This window comes from Amblyomma americanum, chromosome 7, assembly GCF_052857255.1.
Source record: "Amblyomma americanum isolate KBUSLIRL-KWMA chromosome 7, ASM5285725v1, whole genome shotgun sequence".
Lineage (NCBI taxonomy): Eukaryota > Metazoa > Arthropoda > Arachnida > Ixodida > Ixodidae > Amblyomma > Amblyomma americanum.
In genome coordinates, this window is record NC_135503.1 from 146,544,850 (window position 1) to 146,568,867 (window position 24,018).

A 24,018-nucleotide genomic window follows, 5' to 3' on the forward strand; every position below is an offset into this window, starting at 1 on the left:
ACCGGTGACTATCCCTGTGTCACCTACGTATGGGGAAGATATTGTCTTAAATCTGCGCACCGGGAGCCAATTTGTTGGGTGAAGAGGAGAGCTCTTTACAAGTACGAAAGCAATTTTGATATGAGGCGGGCCGCATTGGCGCGTAGGTCTGCACTGAGAAAGGAAACGAAAAGTCCGCCCTTGCGGTACACCTCGCCACTAGATAACGAACGAAGTGAGACCTATGGGTTCATAGAAAAAATAGCGTTGTAACGATTATAACGAAGCGAACAAGTGAACATTCAGTATTCTTTAATTGTAAGAAATTAAGGACTGAATGTAACAATTGGTACATTTTGTGGGAAAGACAAAAAACTTTTTACATTCCTGGCTAATATTCATCGCATTTTCAATTCCGCGTCTACTGCTCTCTCCTACGAAGCTTCCAAAACAGTTTCTATTCAATGTATTTAAATATTGCTTTTAAAATCTTTGCATCAATGAAATGCTTGCAGAGGCTCATTCTTCAGCACTCAGTTTTACTCGGTGACAGCGTTTCTTGGCAATGAAGGGAAGGCTACAGGGGCTGATCGTCCTTAACTGGTCATTCCAACCAGATAGTTCGACGTCCACAGCGATTCACCTGGCCGTCTGGAGTGTTGCTCTCCCCATAGAAACGTTACTGCGTTGTTGGCGCAGCAGGCGCCATCTATGGGAGGTTCTTGCAAAAAGATATGTCCAGCACTTTCCCCATAATCAACAAAACTGCTTCTTCCTTGACTTTCTAACGTTAAAAGTTAACAATTCAGCTTCAAAAAACCAATGTTGACGATATACATTGCCACGAATCTTTGTGTCGTTTGTTTCTTTTTCAGAGCTGACGCCACGCCGCTTTATTTGTGGATGCAAGGTGCGACAAAATTTATCTCGATTGATTGCATCCAGGTGGAGCCGATTGTACCTGGTTCCCGAATGTTCTAGCAACTTTGCGCGCTTAATCTCGAACGTTCGCTATCAGCCTTAAATTCGGCACGGCTGAGAGCGGTGAGCATTCTGTTCGAAGACTGCCGAGCACGCTTGTTGCTTTTGCCGCCGCCGAGTCATTCGGTCCCTTCTGGGCGCAGGTCAGCCCCAATAAACAGTTTTCTTTTAGAAGAACTTTTGACTGCCTTCCTGTCTGCTTCGACGGCCGTCACCAGTACGTGACATCTCGTGGAGGTGCTGCACCATGCACCTGCATTCCTACCGAAGATGGTGGGTGACGCTGCATCATCACCGCTCGTTCTTGAACAGCCACGTGATGCACCTGTATTCAGTGGTCTACTCCATGAAGACGCCGAGCAATGGTTAGACAAGTTTCAGCGTGTGGCGACATTCATCCGATGGTTCGAGCAAGCAAAACTACAGTACGCCATTTTCTTCCTGAACGGCCCAGCTGAAAGCTGGTACGAGAACCACGGCGCTGCCCTGCCAATGTGGAAGAAATTTAGGAAAGAGCTAATAATAATAATAATAATTGGTTTTTAGGGAAAGTAAATGGCGCAGTATCTGTCTCATATATATCGTTGGACACCTGAACCGCGCCGTAAGGGAAGGGATAAAGGAGGGATTGAAAGAAGAAAGGAAGAAAGAGGTGCTGTAGTGGAGGGCTCCGGAATAATTTCGACCACCTGGGGATCTTTAACGTGCACTTACATCGCACAGCACACGGGCGTCTCAGCGTTTCGTCTCCATAAAAACGCAGCCGCCGCTGTCGTGTTCGAACCCGGGAACTCCGGATCAGTAGCCGAGCGCCCTAACCACTGAACCACCGCGGCTTCTGAAAATTCCTGAAAACATTTTCAAGCATAGTTTGCAAAGAACAGGCAGAATTAGTGCTTGAAAAGTGCATCAAACTGCCCAATTAGACCGTCCTAGTGCACGTCGAAGAGACCTGACATCTGTTCCGACGTGCTGACCCTTACATAACAGATGAGAAGAAGGTGCACTTCTTGATGCTCGGTGTCAAAGAAGAATTTTTCGCCGGATTGGTCCCGCCCAAGACGGTTGCCGAGTTCACAACTAAAACTTCTATGATCGGGAAGACCCTCGACATCAGGTTTCGGAAAAACGACCAGACACCCCCCAGGCCATGCGGGGTGTCTATGGGCCATGCGGACACCTCAACGACCACCAATGACAGATTACGGGACATCATCTGTGATATCGTCCGCGAAGAGCTACAGCGACTGCTGCCATCCTCCCCACAGCCGGAATCAGCGAATCGCATGGAAATGGTGCGGGAAGAAGTGCACCAGGCACTTGGCACCCCGACGACCACATAACCGCAGGCCATGACATACGCCGTCGCACTACGCAACCTCGCGCCCCGACGAGACACACCAAGCGCTCTACGACGGGAACCAGCTCTACAAAAACGAGTCCCCCTAGCTCCCGCACGTCCAGTGTATGAGCGACGCTATAGAAAATGTGACGAATGCAGGACTTCCGACAACCATCTACTGTGCTTTCATTGTGGCTATGGTGGCCACATACTTTGTCACTGCCCGTACAGACGAATTGGCCTGCGCGGCAGCGCCATCGCCTGCCCAAGACCGCTGCTCGGTCAGCGATCGCGTTAAAATGACAACCGCCTGCGCAGAGGGGAGCGCGTGTCGTCAAGCCGTCTGTCGCGTTCCCCATCGCCGTACACCGCAAGGTTTGCTTCGCCGGGCCACAGCTACGCAGCGGCTATTCGCGGAGGGTCCCCCAGCCCCTGCAAGGGAAACTAAGGAAAGCAACCTTTGGAGGTGAGGTTGCTCACCGCTGAAATGACGATCCTCCACCGACCACACTACATGAAGACGCTGCACCCCGCCGTTACAACGCATGGAGACGCTGCATCCGCTACGCCGCATGAAGCTGCACCCGCTACGCCGACGCCGTACACAATGGCAACCTTGAACACGACGTGAACCGCCTTCAAAACGACGCCACCATCCAGAAAAGCTTTCACGAAACGCCCTACTCACGATTCACATACGCGACGAAGCCGTGACCCGACGCCGAGGAGCAAGTGTAACGCAAAAGCCGGGACATCCGACTTAGAAGTGACTATCGACGGCCAGAAAGTTACCACTCTAGTCGACACGGACGCCGATTATTCGGTGATGAATGGAACATTCGCCGCGCCATTCAAGAAAATCACGACCGCCTGGGATTGCCCACAAATTCGCCCCGCCGGACGCCACCGGATTACGTCATCGGGGCGATGCACAGTGCGAGTGACTGTCAAGGGACATACCTATCCTTCGACCTTCGTAGTGCTACAACAATGTTCTCGCAACGTGATACTCGGCATCGATTTCCTTAATGAGCATCAGGCGATCATCGACCTGCGTTCGAAGCTCATCACGCTTTCGACGGACGAAACCATCCCTTCAACAACGACCATGGAGCAGCATGCTGCTCTAAGTGTCGTAAGATGAGCAAGTGAGCGTCCCATCTCGATCAAGAGTCATGATCACCGTAGGTGCTACGGATGCCAAGAACATGGAAAATCTCATCGAAGAGAACAAGGCGCTGCTTCTAGAGTGAGGAATCGGCATCGCAAGAGGCATTATACAGTTTCGCAAAGAACAAGCCGAAGTGCTGACGACGAACTTCATTGGAAGGTTACCAGCCCATTAAAGAGGAACGACGATTGATTTCTTCGACGAAGTATCCGACGTTCGTGACACCTTCGATCCTCCGAATGAGTTCCAGAAAATTCACCTAAGCGAGATCACAAGCATGTTTTCAACGTAGGTTTCGTTCGACGACCGCCGAGCACGCTTGTTGCTTTGGCCGACGCCGAGTCATGCAGTCCGTTCTGGGCGCAGTTCAGCACCAATAAACTATTTTCTTTTAGAACTTTTGGCCGCCTTCCTCTCTACTTCGACTACCGCCCCCACTACTTGACAATATATATAATTTAAGCAGAAATTAACTACCGCAGCGTAGGTAGCGACGGCGTGTTTTGGCCCCGTAGCTTACCCGCCACATGCAAGACAAAGCTCTCAGAAAAAGACTCCGAAGCGGTGGCCTTGTGTTGGAGCATCCGCCTCGAATTCGGGAGGTGCTGCATTCGATCCCCAGTGCCGCTGGGTACCCGTAGGTCGGGTGAGGCACTCGCTGTGTATCTCACCCTCTCTCCATGGAACATTATCTGCGAATGGCTGATATTCGCCTTGTGCGGTAAATACCAATGTGGCCCTATTTCTTTAGAAGTGCGTGTTCAAGCTCAGAGTGAAAGGCTTTAAATTCGCAGGCTCCTTTCCCAGGCCATTCACCTTGAAAAGGCGAGCAACAGGCCGGGGATGACCATGTACCAATTTCAAGACACTAGAGCATCGTCGACCGGCAGCGGGAGTCGAACTCCCTCCCTCCCGAAGCGTGTGGTATACCTTTAGGTCACGACTGCGGTTCTACATTTGCCTTTAAAATTAGATGTGATGCTGGCGAAGACTCTGAATGAGTGCACTTGGTGATGGAAGGGCAGAAAACCTCTCCCCTAGTTCTCTTGGTAGCGCACTGCTCGGTACGTGCGGAGGACGTAGGTTGGTATCCTACTGGCGACATGTGGTTGCCTGATTTCATATTTTGTCTACAAAAATAATTTAGTCTAGGATACTTCAGCAATTATTTCGCCCTGTAATATTACCACTATAAAAGTACTAACAATTATTTACGCTTTCCATCGTTAAAAGGTTTTAGCTTGTTCACAAGAGGCACAAATATCGTTCTGGAGCACCGTTGCTTTACCCAGCAGAGATCCCTTATGAATCTTTAGAAAACGACATTCATTGAAAAATAAATCGCCCATTTGCGCATTCACGCTAACAGAACACGTCCTTTGAAACCAAGGTAGCGAGACGCTAGAGTAGAAGTGGGCGCAGGATTGATAACAGCATTTTGCTGACCGATTGGTGCGAAAAGGAGTTTTAAGTACTCAATAGACAAGTGAAGCGACAGAAAGAAACCGCACGGAAGAAGTAAAACACTGGAGAGCCCCAACACACAGCACAAGAAAATTTTCTCCTTTCCGCTAAACTGTACAACACATTTACAAGGATAAACTGCTGTGAAAATCAAGCAGTAAAAAAGATACGCGAATTCCCTTGTCTGCATATGTGACAAATCAAGACCGCTGCCACTGATGCCACTGATGTCGCAAGCGAAAGTCGAAAAAGTGTATGCTGTGGGACTGGAGCTAGTAGCCTAAGGCATGAAAAAGATGAAGTTCATAACGCTACTTCAAGGCAACCTTGAATTATAAGGCATTACCTCAGCGGCCGTAATTTTTAACCTTTCGTCGCATTTTTATCCATTTCAGTGCTATTGCAATGATCGCGACTAACCGGAACGTAAGTATTTGCGGAAGACGGCAATGACGAAATAAGGAAATAAAGAAAAAATAACTGTTGCTGAATACTGCTTGCGAAGGAGACTACTTCAGTTGGTTTTATAACACCTGCACGCCCCTTCCTTATTTTCGTCATGACATTAGGGTGGAGGCTTTTGCGCTCGATAAAATGGGTTCAACAGCCCTATGGCTTCCAGCGTCCACTAAAAGATACTAATAGATATGAAAACGATTGTGTTGACTGAATAACCATGCGGCAAGTGCATTTGAATGACAATATGGGCACGACTATAGGCTATTATAATGCCGAAGCTTCACTTTCAGGGCATCACTAACAGCGGAAAGCTCGAACACTGCTCGAATTAACTTTCCAGTAATACGCAGTTTGTGGGCCACTTTTCCAAGAAGAGAGCACATCGGATGCTTCAACGAAGCACGTCAGTGATGCCACGAACGGCACCAAAACGCATCAGTAACGCTACCTGTTTTTTGCTGAAGTAAATTCCGATGTTAGTTTTGAACATTCAGAGGTAGGCGCCTAGCTTAATAAAGTGGTGGGAAGCGGCGGAGCAAGCCATAGGGACCCTGGAAGCGAGAAGACCCTCCTTGTCCAGCACACTCAATTGACGTCTATTATTGACAATTGACGGCTGTTACTAACAGCCAACAAAAGTTATCTTACTAGAACTAGGCCGCTCAGTACAATAATTAATTAAATTTTAAACACCTCACAATTAGAATCATTCACCAGCTTTTCGAGGTTCCCCACCACAGGTATTACTATGCAGAGAAACATACCTCTGTACTACCTCACAATTTCGATATGTGCAAATTACTGGCGGGTTATATAAGACCTGTGACCTTCAATGCAACAAACACGTTCAGTTCATTTCCACAAAGGCATACGCTGAGATTTCCAAAAAGACATGCTGACAAATTGAACCACCTATCATTTGAAACAGACCTTTGATGTTGAGGCAATGTCATCTGACAACCAGAAGCCTCAGACTGCAATACAAACTGCGCTTAAAGAGCATCCTTGGACTTCGCTCTCATTACCGTTACCTCACTACGTCCAGTACAAGACAAATCTCTCGCCCAATTTCTCCAATTAATATTGTCCTGGGCCAACTTCGACATTTCTTCACCTCAAAATTCCTAACCTCATCCACCCACCAGACTCTTTCCCGCCTCTGCTACGCTTACCTACTCTTGGAATTCACTCTGTTACCTTTAGCAACCGTCGGTTACCTGTCCTTCGCATTTAATGCCGTGCCATGCCCATTTATTTTTGATCTCGACTGTGATTTTAGTAACTCGCATTTTTTCTCTGACGCACTTCGCTCTCTACTCATATCTTAACGTTGCACCTATCATTTTCATTTCCGTAGCTCGGTGCGTTGCTCTGAATTCAATTTCAACCCTCTTATTAACCTCGACGTCTCTGCCCCATAGGCAAGTGTTGATAGGATTCAGCTGTAGCTCTGGCTGTGGTATACCTCTGTCTTGAAAGATATTGGTAAACTTCTATTCATTTCCTAGAAGTGCATGTCTTATGCACTCCGCCCCATTCTTATTGTCCTAGTTATTTCACTCTCGTGGTCAGAACCTACGATCAATACCTTCCTTAAGTAGATATATTCTCTAGCCACTGCTGTTCTGATGCGAAAATTTTGTGGATTACTTTAGCTTTCTGCGTATAAATTGTAAGACCCATCGTTCTGTTCTGCCTGTCTTAGTGTTCGATACGCGTTGCAATTAGTTTCCTGTGTTACTTTGTAAGGCGATATCATCAGTGGACCGATCACTAAGGTATTCTCCACTAAACCTTTATCCAAAATTCTTCCCAATTCAATTTTCGTAATAACACCGGTAAACACGCGGTGAATATTGCCGGCGAGATTGTGTTTTTTTTCCCTGATGCCCTTTATGACCTCTCATTTTATCACTTTTCCTCTGAAAAAGTGCGGTGGGTGTGCAACCGCTTTAGACGTTTTCTAGAACCCTTACTGCACCTCTTATGCGCACAGCTTTTGCAATGGCTGCATAACTGCTCAGGTGTAAATGACTCGGATGCTTTACCCCAGTCTCTGAAGGGTATATATAGATCATCATTATGTTCAGCGCTTTTCTCTATCACCTGGTTGATAGTGTGAATATGGTCAGTTGATCAGTAGCCTCTCTGAAAGGAAGCCCGGGGCTCTGATTGACTGAAGTCTAAGGTTAATCAGATTCGATGAGCGGTTATCTTAATAATTACATTGCAAAAACCGCACACGAAGCTGATCAGTTTCTATTTTTTGAAGTCATTCACGTCCCATTTCTTACGAACTAATATCATGTTAGGGTTCTAAGATTGCGGTGCAGTGGCGGTCATGTGGGACTAGATATGCAGAGGGGCAAGTTCATCTAACACAATGTTCCGACCACCGTTCAACAAATCTGCTGTTATTTAATTCTCACAAGCCGCGTTTACCCTTTGCATTTCATGTAAGACTTTCTTCGCATTATCGACGCTCTACAGACCAATAAAAGTACCTGATACGGTTCTTTGGCCCTAGGTCAAAAATGATTCCTGATAACAAAGGAGTATGGAAGAATGATGATTAGTAGGGGGATTAAAAGAACTGCGATAAAATAATGAAAAGCTCTGTAGGTATAAAAAACAAATTTTGAGCAATGCCATTCAGCAGGGGAAACAAGACCCTTACAAGTATGACTGATTGAAGAGGCACTCACTGATACAAGAAGGTAGCTGGTCGTCCCACTGGCCATCATCATCGCAAAATAAGTGATCCGGGCCATATATACGGAATCCAGGATCGCAGGTTACATTGGCAATATCGCCAGGCGAGAAGAAGTGACCGCTTGAGCGGCTCCAGGACACTTGGCCGTGTGGCACTTGGAAATAGCTGCAGGCTTCTTTTCCTACACAACCGTTTCAGCACATGAAAACAAAATGTGATCAAATTTGACAAAAAATAAGAAAGTATTTTTATAGGTTCATATTACAGCAGCTTGGAATGAATGAAATGAGACGCAATTGTCCCTGTCAATCCAAGAGATTATTTATACGAGACAGAAGTGCTGTGCCAAAAAATTTCATACAATAGATATATATCGAAGGAAATATATTTTAAGTTTAATACCACCAGATGCCTGCAAATGAGTAATTAGCTGCCTTATTAAAATTTGCTCCACCTTAGGGATTCCCCAAAAATATTTGATCACCTCGTGAATGGCGTGAGTTCTAGCTATAGAATCAAATAAGTAAGTATCCTTCATCCCCTCTCTCTGTAATGAACTCTACCCATTCTCCTTTTCCGTTTTGTTGGTTCTACGATGTCTCCAAAGTATAAATCGACTATTTTCTCATATATTAGCCGAATACAAAGTCAGGAAACAGATAAACGCCGCTGGCAATCTGCCCTATTTTGTGACGGCAACGTTTGGCCTGAGACGGAGCTTTTTCTCAAGTGCGCTTATTTTGCGTCAAAACCATTCATTGTAGTCACTATAAAGTCGAACACGTGTTCTTGTAACATTCCAGCGAAAAAGACTATCGGGTATTCGTAAGGATCACAAAGCATACGTACTTTTGAAGGCAGATACGAGACATTCATTAGTGGTCATGTAGCGTGACGCACCAGTTCGCTTACGAAATTGCGTATGAGAGATAGGATCAGGACAAGCTATACAAAAGAGGAGGGGGGAGGGGCGAAATATTTACGTCCAAAGGCTAAAATTTTTTTACATTTTGTAGTACCGCTGAAAAGCAGCATGCACATCTTCACCTGTGAATTTCCCGCTATCGTCCTGTTCCGCAAACCTTTAAATATCAAGGCTGAAATATCATCAAGGCTGAAGTTCTTGTACCTACTTTACCACGGACACTTCAACATAACAAAAGAACCATGCCTTCAGCAACCATTCCTACACTCCTCAAGGACTAACAATATGAAAGCACTCCGTCAACCCATAAGCCACATTAATGTTCACAAATATTCCTTGTTCCCTTCAGCTATCCATTACTGGAATAAACTGCCATCTACTGTTGTGAACTGCAACAAAGTCGAATATTTCTTAGAGCAGGTTAATCTCCTTGATCCAACATCATTCCCACCATGATGCCTCTGTAATGATGAAATTGTATTGTGTATTTATCTGTGCATATACGTGTGTTACTTGTTCGATTCGCCATTGTCATTTTTTCTGCCTTGTATCCACTCCTGCGTGGGCCCGAGAAGAGCCTGCAGTATTTGTAAATTAATATGGTGTTTAAATGCTACGTTATTTGGCGCCATAACTGTTATTGTAGCTTACGCACCGAATTGTGTAAAACATCGCCTTCAGTTCCTTTGCAACTTAAGTTATTTCTCATTTTTGATTATACCCAACGTCATTAATTTCTCTTTTCTAATTTTATTCCGAAGTTCTCCTCTATGGTTGCTCCAGAACCGGTTACAATTATGGAATACGTGGCCGTCACCAGTTAAGATGGGCAAAAAGATGATTAGTTCTGAGTGCGAAATTTTTTAATTCGCATATTTTGTTTATATAGTTTTGGGAGAAAAGGTCTAGCCGAAATAATCGCCACATATAGTTGGTCTGTCAAATATTCTTGATCTTTGCTGTCGATTACGCAAGATATTTTGCTCACATATGCAAAACAGAAGCACTTTCTGTGAACACCTTTCCCACGAGCCAACTTTGCCTAAAGCACAGATAGCACACCGAAGACGCGGACTTACGCTTGCACTGAGGCTTGGGATGTGTCCATGTTCCGTTAGGAAGGCAGTTGGATAACGGATAGCCCACCAGTTCGAATTCTTCATTACAGCTGTAGGCAATCTCTGTCTCTGGAAGGCAGCACTCGTACTCCTGGTACGGCCTGTTTCTTCGTGTAAGAAGCCGCCCACCGTTTATAATATCGCCAGGATCTTGGCAGTGTTTCTCTGCGGATATAAAAATGCAATAGTGCTCAAAAGAAAGACGATGTCCAAGAACATTTATGAACTCCCTTCAAATAAAGCGCAGTTTAGAAGAAGATAGAACCTTCCAGATGGTGCACCTATTGGTTTTGTTATTGTCACTCATATTCTGTCCAAGATGTACCTCGATATGCAAAAAGGTTAGCTCTCGATTGTACATGCGTTCTTAGCACAAAAGGGGTTCAAATTAATTTTTTATGGAGAAGAGTTTATAAACGACATATTTAAGTATTTTAAGGTTTAACTATAAAAATCAATATATCTGCAAATCTCTCGTCAGCAGGTTTGCGTTCTTTTGCTATTAACGTTTTTCCTATCGTCAGAAACATTCCACAACAGGTTTTTTTCTGGCAGGCTGAATTGATCGATACGAGTTAAGGAAAAAATTTAAAAGAAAGGTTTCGCTACGCGTCAGAAGAATGGACTATTTATTACCTTCCCTATTTTCGTAACAGTAGCTTATAATATGCCAAAATGCAAAACGTTCGCCCAGAATGCTAGACATGTTGTTTGAAAGTACCACAGAAATAAGGTAGAATACGAATAAATGGTTTGCTTTTATCCTGTTTAACGTCCCAAACTACTCAGGCGATGAGGGCTGCCGTAATGGAGGGCTCCAGAAATTTCGGCCACCTGGGGTTCTATAACGTGCATTGACATCGCACAGCGCACGGGCCTCTAGCATTTCGCTTCCACCGAAATGCGACCACCGCGGCCGGGATCAAACCCGCGTCTTTTGGGTCAGCAGCCGAGCGCAATACCACTGAGCCACAGTGGCAGCGCAGAATACGAGTAAAGGTAGTTGTTACTCAAGATTCTTTTCTTACTTTTCGATATAGTGAGCTTCGTCTTCGTCGTGTCTAGATAACCCGAAGTCTGCCAGTCGCAAAGTGACACGCCTACTTTCGCACAATATCCCACCCATCTACCAAACGCCTTACGCCACTGTAGCTCGTACCTATGCGGTCGAGACTGCGACACTCTCGAATACAAACTTGATCCCTTGTGGGAAGCATGTGGGAAAGCCGAAAATTTGTACCATCTTGTCTAAGCAGACTCGCTCTCATATTGGTTGCGTAAGGGTTTAGAACTTGCAAAACTGACGGTCGTCCCACCGACTGGGAGACTTCGGGACATTTCTTATTGTGTAAATAGTTTGTGTATATTACCTCTCCCCCTATCCTCTTTTTCCCGTCCCCTATCTTGTTTCATTTAATTTCTCCATTCTGCCTGCTATCCTTTATTTCCGCTGCCTCAGCTCAGGTGCTTCAGTATCTATGTCAGATTCCGGGGTTAGCAAAAATATTTGCCTTCTTTTTTATTAATATTTTAATAAAATCCCTTACAACTACAAACTGACGTGTGCCATGATCGGACGACCACGGCGCTCGGAGTTCATAGTGCTGCCCCCATTGCACTGACGCCAGTTCGAGTTGCACTCCCACATCGACCCCACATGGGCTTCCCAGATTGAAAACATAGCCGTATTCACCCCCTAACACTCTTAGTTAGGGCTATTTGTGTAAGGAAACGCGTTGCCCCGCGGCTGTTCTCTTCCTTATTCGGAGGATTCTAATTCTGTTTTATGGCCATTTTTCGACTTTTTGCTACATGTAACATGGTACCATGAGCCCCTTTGAAAATAGACCTGCGCCCAGCTATTGCTTAAGGGTCCATAAACTATTTTATATGTCTGCGTATAAATACCAATGAAACAACCAAGCCTCCATAACTTGTCAAGCCTCCTCACACAATGTGAGAAATCTAAGCTAGCCGTGGGTCACTCACCAATAGTTCCCTTAACGATAAAATCGGCCAGCCACTGGAGCGCGTCGTAGTCTTTCAGCATGAATAGGTGCTCCTGCACATGCGGAGAAGCCAGCTTCCCGAGTTTCATACTCTCTGAGCCACCTCTGATTCCAATACAATGAATGTCTACGCCGTAGAGAGAGTGAAGCGCTTCGGCTAGCTGCACAGTTGTGCCGCTGATATGCGTGCTTGCTGCAAAACAAGAAAATATACATAATTAATTTCGCTAACAAGTTCTGAGGCCACAGCGACGTTGCTAAACACGTGCACTAACTACGGCAAAAGTCTTGAGGACGCGCGAATTAAGATCAAACGGTGTTGAAGCAAAGTTCACCACGATCACCTCGTCTCAATAGCGCACATTAGACAAGCCAAGCACAATTCTCACCTCCACATGAGTGATTTGAAAGCACAAGCGGATCCCCAAACTCAGCGCTTTTCTTTCTGCTCATGTGTCCTCGTGGCATTTAGGCTGGACAGTACGCCAAAAGGGACAAGCATTATGTCCACCTTAAGCTTATTTCTTCTTTTCTAGCTATATCTACGTGGTCTGGTTAGAGCACTGTTATGCTGCTCAGAGAAGTGCATCAATGAAACAACAGACACGAGCATGCGCTTGACAGCGGCGGCAATATTTTATAAGGTGTTTGACGTGCACGTACTAGTCAGGATGTAAGAGACAAATGGTCAGAAGGTCGTACACGGCACGACGTCTGTAATGTGCATCCTTCTCTCTATTTGTTCCTTGTATCCTACGCTCCTCGTAATTTCCAAACATGCTGATCCAACTGGTTCCTGTGTTAGTCGTATTAGATCATAAGTCCCGACATGTCGTCCCACAGAAGATAACGGGTCGCAAGCGTTCACATAATGTGACTACTTCCCACCGAGCAAGATGGATAGCAGCGCCGCTTCCGCTATTAACAAGGGATAAATTTTGCGACATGAGAGAAACCTTGTAGAGGCATGCGATAGATGCCACTCGGAGATGGTGTTTTCTTTGACAGAGCACAGTAACTGTAAACAGAACGATGCTGTTGGCATCGCTGGCGCTAAGCTCTGCTCATAGCTAATCTGGCAGAGCACCCGCCGTCTCCATTTCTATATGGTGGCATTTTTTTTCACAAACAGTTCTGTCCCTGGAACGATGTTGCCGTGCAGGAAGCAAAGTATCATTACATAAGGCCCACCGACACACCTTAAGCTTTGTACATTATGAATACAACCGCTCGGCTTCCACATTCTGCCTTTCTAGAAGATGTGTTATTCGTTTGCATTGTTTAGCCGTTGACCTGGCCATTTGAAACCACCTTTCTGTTCAGAGTATACAATTCTGGAGAGCTCAAGCTTGATCCAGATTACAACGCTCAACTGCGAAATTTATGCCGCACGTAACAGAAATTTCTCCCACAAGCCTACGGCGACATTCGACTTCCTGAAATTCCCCATTTCGGGTAGCACCTCATTTTCCCATTTGCTAGAAAAGCTTTCCCTTCACAGTTAAGCGGTAGACACAAATGGACACGTCTGAAATGAAACTGTCACATTTTCTCAACTGCTTCCCTTAGTCACTTCTTCCGCAACAAAATCATGCAGACGGTTGAATTTTCTTCAGGACGCCGTTAACTACACATAGATTGACGAGCGATGCGACGACGTCTTCCTCTTTCGTAGTTGCTAAGCAGCGTTAATCGAGCCCAAAGATAACTAAAACATTTATTTTCTTTCTTTTGAAAACACGAGGAAAAACCACTAAAAGGGACCGATTCACAAAGAGACCTCACAAAATAAGCTCCTGATAACTATTTCGCTTGAATTCTATTATCCCCGCCAGCTTACATTGACAAACGGCAGTCGGAGGAACACAGGCCCTCTTTCCAGCTTCTGCGGTACCATCTGTTGCAGTTGCCAAGAACGCTGACTTACCCGCTCGCCGGGCAGTCATCGCGCTAGGCAATAAATCTCTCATTATAATATGAATGTGCAGAAAGTGCACAGAAAAACAGCGGAGAGTGCACACTACAGACAAGATCTCATCCGCGCCGCTTTCACTGAGAGAGGCAAAAAAAAAAGTTTGCTCTAGGGCGTGCCTGCCCAGAAACACGCATGACGAATTTGGCTGATGTTCGGCATCCTGCCAAAGAACAAACCCTTTTTTTCTCAGGTAGTGGCTTGTTTAAAACCATTCCAAAAAGAAAGCAAAAGAAACGACTCCTCGGTGGAAAAGGCTCCTTTTGTTCACGTTACGGAGCAATGACATCTTTGTTTACTGATGCGCAGATGGTAGGTACGTCACCAGGATGTTCGTAGTCTTACGGCTCAAAGAAGTAGAGGGGGGGGGGGGGGGGGTAGAGTGTCTTCATGGAGTAAATATAGAATAAATAAGCTGAACAAAAATTACGGGGTGCACTTATCAGTGGCGTAGCCAGAAATTTTGTTCGAGGTGGGCTGACGTTGCAGCACGGCCTCCTCCTTATATAATTTGTAGAGGAATCAAATCCATTTATCATAACTTCATTGCCAACGATATTCCGTATTAGATGCAGCAAGCAAATTCTTAAACGCTACGCACTGCCAAGACCATTAAAATATGTATTTTTCAGACAAAAATATATTAGTATGGCCCAAAAACTTTGGCAGAAATAACTAATATCAATGCTTCCATCTTATTTTGTCCATTTAGTAAGTAAAGAAAATGTCTCATGAATTTTAGAACTACAAATATTTTAACATATCTTTGTCATTCAAGAACCTTATTTATAATTTTGTACATATGCAATGGCCATGAAAAAATCTCAGTGACACTGTCCTTCGTTTCAATGTATTGCGTGAAGGCAGCTGTGATCTTTTAAGTAATTGCGCCGAGATTATAGTCGCAACAGAGAGCATATACAAAAAGCAGGAGTTCTGCAGAATGTACATTCTAATTGCGAAGATACAATGGAATATCACAAATGCGATGATACAGCTTTAGAAAGGACAAAAAAGCGTCGCTGGAAATAAAGTTCACTGCATGTATGCAAAAAAACATGGAAAGAAGATGTTTAAGTATACGCATATTCACTAATAATTCTAGATACCTAAGTTAAAGAAGCCAAATAAACATGTTGCGCAATCACAGATAGTAACCTTTACGTATATAAAGGCAGACTATCCTACAAGAATAAATATATGATCTCACAAATCCTAATATGTATTTGGGCCATGCTGCGGTCGCGACAGCACCATATGGTTAGAATAATAGGAGAAGAATGCATAAATCAATGCGAAAATGCGCATTTTCGCTGCCTGCAAAGGGGCAGCAATCATTTTGCACAGAAAATTCATGGAGGGTATTGACCTGGTGCAAAGAAGAAGTAAAATCAGGTAGCTAAACAAGGAAAGAGAGGACAAACGAAAGGCACAGATGATGCGACAAGTTGAACTACCCAATATCTGAGAGTGTTTGTTTGGAAACGCCGTGTGTGCGGGGTTTCAATGAGCAAGGTCGGTCAGATTGGTTATTGATGTAGTCGTAATTTTCGCATTCGCATGATAACTTTGATCATCATGCTGTTAGAATAAACGACGAACATTTCTGCGGTTTTAAACGCTAATGAATAGTTATACGTTTTCCTAATTACACGTTTATGGACCGGAAGGAACAGAGCTTTTTACTTGCATTGGTTCTGCTGCTGCACTATGTAAAGGAGAATGTTTATGGGAAATTTATATCCATAAAGTTTTGGGATTGAAATCCATGCGCTCTGTAGATTCCGAGCCTGCTCGTAATCGAAACGGCATTGAAACTTTGTGCTCGGATGGGGCTGCTTGCATTATAATTACACCTTGTGTAAAGTGTAAAACCCTCACCCAAGGGCCCTTGAGGTATCTGTAATAAATAAATAAATAGATAAATAAATATATATGAATCCAGGTTCATGGGCGGTAACTGTGACGAAAACCAGCCCGAGTTTGCAATGTTCGCGCAGAAATGCGTTTTAGAGCGGGAAAAAGGCATTGTAGACAAAATCCAGCATGATTTACAGCGCCGGTGCTTTTTTTGATCGGCGGTGCATAACAGTACAAAAAAATTTCGAGGCTGGCTGAAGCCCCATTAGCCCCCCCCCCCCCCCCCCCCCTGGCTACGCCCCTGGCACTTGCCTCCCTACATGCGTGCGGAAATGCAAAACCTGTGTACTTTTCGCCAACTGCGCCATCTGCTGGGCCAGCACCGTAAAGTGCGAGGGGGTTTTCAGTGGGTGCCGCATGACGGCGCTACGACTGCACGCCAAGCACGGAAGAAGTTTACTGGAAACGGAGGAAATTTGTTACTTGCTGGATTGCGATATTTTAATTATCATGCTCATAATTACTCATATAGGCCTCAGTACATATTTCGAAGATGCGTTCTTAAGAACTGCGCATTCACTAGACGCGCCTTTTTTGAGTCGTGGGTTCGCTTCCTACAAAGATCCCAATTTCCTTTTCTTATAATTTTAATTACCATACAAGTGCGGACACTTTTGCGAAGAGCCTTTGTATACAACTTCCGTCCGCGCCACTGCGGACAGCCTCTGTCTACAACTTCTGTCCACGCCAACTTACTCATGAGCGAAGAAGGGCTTTCGCCTTATAATACAGCGACGCGAGCGTCACATAGATCGTCACATACTTGCTTACAACCGAGAGTGCCTAAATAATAAGGCTGTCATTGCATTGGGGCTAATGAACTGTACCTCCACCGAAAGACTCCTAGGCCTAGGGACACAAAACATCCTATACGAGCTTAAGGAAGCACATTTAACAATGTAACGCGGCCGGCTTTCCCGCACAAAAGCAGGAAGAGGCATGGCTGATCGCCTTGGACTAGGCATGGAGCTGCCGCCGCTAGACACCAGGACACAAAAGCCGAAACGCATTGCTCAGGCAATACTAGTCACGCCACTACCAAAGAATATGCATCCTACTCACCACCAGAAGAAAAGGAAAGCTAGGGCAAAAGCTCTACACATAATGTGCAGCCAAAATGAACAAGCGGTAAATGTAGATGCCGCAGAATACCCTCAAAGAAAAGCGTTCGCACTAGCGTTGTGGACACGCAAGGCTGTCTCATAGTCTCCGGCACTACTAAAACGAGATCATAGGAAACGGCAGTAGAGGCAGCTATCGCCCTTTCCACATTAACATCAACGCTGATATTATACGAAGCGACTCTAAATTTGCCATACGCAATTATGCGCGGGGCAGAATCTCTTAGGCAGCAATGAACATATTCAGTCAAACAAAAACTTAAAATTATTGATTTGATATCAGTTCCGGCACATTTGGGGAATCCTGGTAAGGAACCGGCACACATCAAAGCTCGAGGATTCGTGAGCCGTGCAGGGGAGGCAGTAGTTACTGAGAGTTTCCCAAAGGACGGCCTAGCGTCATATCATCATATTACTAATCATTTCCAACTAGAAAGGAGCATTTTTCCTCCTCCAGAAAAAGAACCTTAGATAACCAGCACCAGACCACCTGGAGGCGATTCCAGGCGGAATCCTTAATGACTTTTTACTATCAATATCCTATCCCGGTTATTGCGACACGGAATGTACAAATCGCCACTTGCGATCTCATATTATGGAACAGTAAAAACGGAGCCGCCACCGCAATCTCTAATGCAAGTTCCTATTCTCGAGCAATGGGAGGCCTTGTTCGTCAGCTCGGACCTGGGCGTTCAAACCCGGGTTTTTGAACAGGCTGCTCATGTCGCTGTCAGCAATGGACTGATAGCCACCTAGAACAGATCATCTGCATTTTACCTTCTGGCGAAATAAATGTTTTGCAATCTAATACTGGGAAACGTCTTTATCGTCAGATTTTGAGGAAAGCGCTCGACAAATTTTGTTGCGGCCTTCAACTTTCTCGACCTACGTCATTGGCGCACATACGTCTGGTCTCATCGACAAACTATTAGACTTGTGACAGCTAGCTGCAGAAGGTGCATTGTGCACCGAAGCGGCTGTAATCGAGAGAAGAAAGGTGGTCACGAGTTACAAGGTGTCTCTGATCGGGATTACAAAGGCAGCGGGGGGGGCTCGTAACTTAGCAAAAAAGAGTAAAAAAAGAGTAGTTTAGTCCACCGGGCCATGCCACCTTGTTTGAAGTGAAGTCTTGTCGTGTTTTTGATGCAGAAGTCGGACACGAATTAATGAAGGGCTCTTCTGTTCCCTGCTGTTCTGCCAACACGAGAAAAGGACAGCTGCTATTTTGCTTTGCTCGGGACAGTGCGCGCTCAGAAAAAGTGCGTATCGCTGGTCACGCGAGGTGGCTGAAAACAAACAGACAACTGTAACTTATGCGAGTTGAGGCATGTTATGTTTTACGCCTTTAAACTTGAGCGATTTGTGGCGTCAAACATCGCTCGAAAAGGGCAATTCAAGAGAGCGGCTATTATGGCTACACTTCCCCTTCAAGTTATAAAAGAATGTCTACAGTGGGGGAAATCAATGAAAGGCAAACGGCAATACCGAGCTGTCGCTGGCGCGTAAACTGCAACCTCAACTGACGCAGGAAATAAGGTGATTTAAGCTTACCTCCCGTAACAAGGAAGACGGTGAATGCTGTCTTTCGGTGACGAAATCTTCGTACGATGGCAATATCTCTCCTGAGGTTCTGGAGGTTAGTGTTGATAGACAAGTGACCGTCCGAAGCTGTGAGGAAAAAAAATATGTTGCTGCAATGGAGAAAAAGCACTTGCTGCTAGTAGATAGTTCATGGTGAGTTTCAAGCGCCAAGCTTCGCGGGACAAATTCGCGGGCAAATTCTTTCAAGCAGCCAACAAAAACCGGTTGAACACAAAGATTCTGGTCTTTAATGAGAAGGATCCAATCTTTGTGAATGACCACCTCTGCCCTGAAAACAAAATCTTGGCAGGCAAAACCATCCAACTAAAAAAAAGGCAGGAAATTTGCCTGGGTTTCAAATGGTAAAATACAGGCGCGGAAAGCAGACAATTCGAAAGCCGTCCATGTGACATGTGAAGATGTTCTTTCAAAAATTGTCTAGTAACTGATTCCTAGCCGCAGCTACCCCTTGGCAGAGACATTGCGTTTACTAAGAATGACAACAGTAGCTTTGACATGTTCCATAGCCGTATGCGCAGTATAAGAAGGAACTTGAACTTGCTTCTTGCTTATCTTTTTTCAGTACCAAAAACATTAAGATGTCATTGCAATATCTGAAACACGGCTCAAAAAAGGTGAAGATGTTGTTATTCCTGATTATCGTTCAATTTCTCGTTCCCGTGATTCACTTGCACGCGGTGGGAGTGTAGCCGTTTTCGTTCATAGCAATCGCACCTACTCAGCATTGCCCTATGTCTCCTGACCACACCTGTTATTGAAGCATTATTTATCAGACTAGATAACTCTGTTATCATAGTTGTCGTGTATCGACCACCTAATTCAGCTGCAGCTTTATTTCTTTTAAACTTGAATGAATATTTTTCACCCAGTGTCACCACACAATGGTACGGTTACAATCAGTGGTAACATTAGCATAGACATCAGTCATACAAACCATGGTGACTACACGTGTGTGCTAGTCTTTTAATATTCAAAATTTGGTCCCTGTCTATACAAGAATAACAGGTACATCCGCAACTATCATTGATCATGTTTTAACAAATATAACCTCGGATAATATTGCCGGGGTATGCAGGCAACTGATTTCAGATCATCTCCTCACCTATATAAGGGTCAAAAACGTCATAAAACCGAAATTAAAGCACGCCAAAGTAAGTACGAAGATTGACTAAGCTTTGCTGAAATCGAATATCCAGTTAATCGACACTAGTACCATATACCACGCTGACGTCGACATTGAATTCTCCAATCTAACTGACATTCTGACTTGCGTTAAAACTAGCAGCAGTACTAAGACGTTTGTTAGAGCATATAAGGCGCTCGTCTCACCCTGGATGACGGAGCAGATTTTAGCATGATTGCAGCAGAAGGACTCTTGGTGTCAGAAATGGAAATAGCATAAGGATAGCAACTATTACTTGGGTCAGTATAAAAAGATGCGCAGTAAATCCGTGACAGTTATGTGTACACGAAAAAAAAGATTACTATACACGTTTATCGAACAGAGCTGCAATAACTCTAAAAAACTTTGGGATATCTTGCATAGTGTTATAGGCAAGCCACACATGCAGACGTTTCCTGACGTGGTTGATCAAAATGTTGTAAACAGCTTTAATTCTTATGATACTACCTTTGGAATTTCTTCAGGAGCAATGTAAATAACACAGCTATAAATTCTTTGTAACCTAGCCCACTCCCAAACTCCTTTCGTATGGAGAGCATTGAACTTAACGAAATACATTCAACAATAGCAACTATGTATAGTAATAAAGCTGCAGGTATAGATGAAATTACAGTACGTATGCTAAAAGAAAATATTTATATCCTGGGTCCAATATTATGTCCCGTCTTCAAACACTCGCTTCAAACCGCCATTTACCCAACGTAGCTAAATATAGCCCGATTTGTCCCAATATACAAAGACGGTGATCGCACAATCCCTTTTATTTATCGACCAATATCTGCGCTCAATGCCATTAATATACTTTTCGAGAAAATACTTGCGAATCGAATTAATTGCTTTACAAATAAATACAACATAATTTGAACACAGCAACTTGGTTTTCGGCCAAACTATTCAACCTCATCGGCTAAGCAGTAATTAGCACAGATTATAAACTGTTCGTTCAATGACAACAAACTTGTCGTTGTAATCTTTGTCGATTTAAAAAAGGCTTTCGACATGGTCGACCATTCCATTCTTTTATGGAAGCTAAAGCACTACGGTTTTGTGCAACAGAATTTAGAGTTGTTTTCTAGTTAATTCAGTGAACGTCATCAGATTTTTGTCATGAATAAAGTCTCATCGTCACCACAACGTATTCATACAGGCGTGCCCAAGGGTCTGTTTTGGGACCCATGCTTTTTTCTATATATGTATCCGACCTTCCACGTGCCTTAAAATTTGGATAAATGCTCATGTATGCAAACGACACCGCTATAATAATTACATGCAATAGCATCGAGGAAATACAGTCCAAAGCAAACGTACAAGCATCTCTAAATTGTTTTCAGACAACCACATTACTGGAAATGTCAAGAAAATAAAATACACTATATTTCACTCCCGTAGAAAACAAGTATATGCTAACTCTGTAAACATTAGTACTGACAACTTCCTACTAGAATATACTCCTTGTCTTAAATATCTTGGCATAACCTTTTATAGACACCGGCACTGGCAAAACCATTCATTAGCAGTGGGGGATAAGGCGGCATCGGGGTGCTATAAACTGCTTCATGAGCGTGACTTTTTTACACAAATACATTAGGTATTTTATTTTTCCCCTCTATTCATAGTCATCTCTCATACTGCCTGGAACCATGGGAATGGACCTACAATAGTTACCTCCAACCAATCAGAAATTTGCAGAAACGATCATTACGAACCATAACGAATTCTAAGCAGGATCCTCCCAGAAACCCATTATTCCACGACCTACGGATATTCCCCTTCGATTCACTACGCCTCCTAAAAACAGCAACTGTCGTAAACAGTATCGTAAGAAACAACCACTCATTCCATATGTCCCTCTTCTATATATCATCGCGTACTACCAGAAATATAGCATTAGGCAACTTTACTCTACCGCTCACGCACAACGTATATGAAGAACGGCGGCTCTCTTTAATTGGTGTTCAGATATGGAATACCCTTCCACGAGAAATAAAATATGCTCAAACTTTTGCACTTAGAGCTAAAAAATTCTTTCAGCGCATGCATTCAGTATGTTAAAGGACATTATCTGCTGTTCGCATCCGGTTTATAATGTAATTTAGCATACACGATGTGTTCGGATTGAAGCGACTGTTTCTTGTTATGATTTTTTGTCAAATGTATTATGTATATGTCCCTTTCTCCGCTCTTCCAAGTTTTTATTGTGCATGTGACGAAGTGTCTAAATTATAGCATTTCATTTTTTGGACTCATAACTAGCCTATGACTATGGGTACAAACAGTGCTGGACCCACTTTTATTGCGTTTTCATGGATAAATAAATAATTTGAACTTGAATTTGAAATAAAGACCAATCACGGCAATGCTAAACTCGTGAAATAATTTAGACATTTATCAAGTCACAGCAGTTTCCGCATGAGCAGCGGATATCATCATCCGATCTGACTAATCAGGAAGTGAAAGGTACGAAAATGTGAAAAAAAAATGTGAAAAGAGAACATTACAAGACATGCTCAAGTAAATCCCGTTCCAGTTTCTAAAATGACGCAGCGTGTTGCTTGCGCATTCTCTCGCGCTTTTTAATCAGTTCTAATGGTTCCTTGCCTTACTGCGTTATTTAATTGCTAATTCTGTCTGGTATCCTTTCTTTCTAATATCGATACTTGAAATCAGAGGCCGATTAGTGCGGAAGCAAAGGCACACCATCAGTAATTAAGCTTCATTCAATGTTCAGGCGAATACTCTATGATGGACTAGAGTTCCAGTAAAGGGCGATTAATATATAACGTCCACCTAAGCGCGGCCATACAGCGAAAAGGTTAATCCATGCAGCCTCCATAGAAATTTCGCATTTGAACAATTCGTCCTCATGTGGGGTTCGAAACCGGGACCAGTGCCTAATCTAGGCAGTCACTCTACCATTTGTGCTAACGGTGAAAGTAAGCATACGGCAGGGCGAGAACGTATAGATCAACAACTCGACGTGAGAACGGTGTTGGTCCAATGTTGAGGGGAATCCTTCAGGGTGGATTAGATTTCTAATAAGGGGACAATTACTCAACAGAATCCTATGTTCTACTGTGACTGAATATGTGCATAGATGGTGACTTCTGGAGTGGACTGTGATGTGGACTGTGTGGATTGATTGTGTGCATAGATGGTGACTATGGGAGAGAATGTGTGCTATTATAAGAGACTGTGCGCATAGCGGGGCAGATGCGATAGGATTTAGGACATTGTTAATATAGAAGGGACGCTACGGTGGAGTAGTTGCCGGCAGAATAAGCAAGGCTAACCCCACCTGTAGCATTCAACACCTCACCTCAACTCAACTCAACAGAATCCACCCAAGCAATGTCATACGACTACAAAGTAATGATGTACAGCTTGCACAGAGATTTTGCAGTTTAAAAAAAAACATTAACGAGGTTTCAACGAAGGTTTAACCGTGGTAGGCGAACGAAAGCGAGGTTTGGCTTGGCACTTATCTGTTTGTTTGTCTTTGGTTTGCTCAAAGTTTGGCTTTGGGTGCGCTCTAGGATACACACACAGTAGGCCACGTGTTTAGACATAGATCAATCTTTATTGTTTTCACCATTCCTAGGTGAGAACATTTAGTGTGTTGTTGTTCGCTTTCGTTCATGAAGCGTTTTGCTCGGTCATCGGCAGGTCTGGCGACGACATCGGGATCAGGTTAAGCTGTGATCGAGGTTAAGATGATCTTTTGTGTTCGCGCCGCAGATGGAAGTTGATGAAGACTTCGATATTCAATGCACAGCGCAGGGGCATGTAGAAGCTTAACCCAAGGCGTGGTCGGCTGCGGCGATAGCATAGTGCTCTCGTGCAGTGGCCAGTGAAGAAGATCTGTTCGCTCCGCCGCAGGTTCGCCGCTCAGTTCCAGCAATTTTTTATTTTATTTCTGCATAGGCTAAGGTGACCCTAAAGGTCAAGCTTCATACATATTCGGTGAGGCGGTTAGACCTCGAGAAGTGGTGCTTTCACCCTAGAAAACTGGCCTTGCGTTCAAACCCGGGACCAGCGCGTCACTAGAGCTGTCCCTGGACA

At 44.2% G+C, this 24,018-nt stretch overlaps 1 protein-coding gene across 1 annotated transcript in view; it reads right to left on the reverse strand.

Moving 5' to 3' along the window:
• Window positions 1-24,018, reverse strand: part of LOC144098155 (sushi, von Willebrand factor type A, EGF and pentraxin domain-containing protein 1-like) — a 112,868-nt gene that overhangs the window by 30,145 nt on the left and 58,705 nt on the right. The window contains exons 13-16 of the mRNA XM_077630682.1: window positions 18,726-18,842; window positions 12,142-12,354; window positions 10,114-10,317; window positions 8,102-8,290 (exon numbers count right to left, since the gene is read on the reverse strand). Coding sequence (XP_077486808.1) covers window positions 8,102-8,290; window positions 10,114-10,317; window positions 12,142-12,354; window positions 18,726-18,842 — 723 coding nt within the window. The remainder of the gene's footprint in view (window positions 1-8,101; window positions 8,291-10,113; window positions 10,318-12,141; window positions 12,355-18,725; window positions 18,843-24,018) is intronic.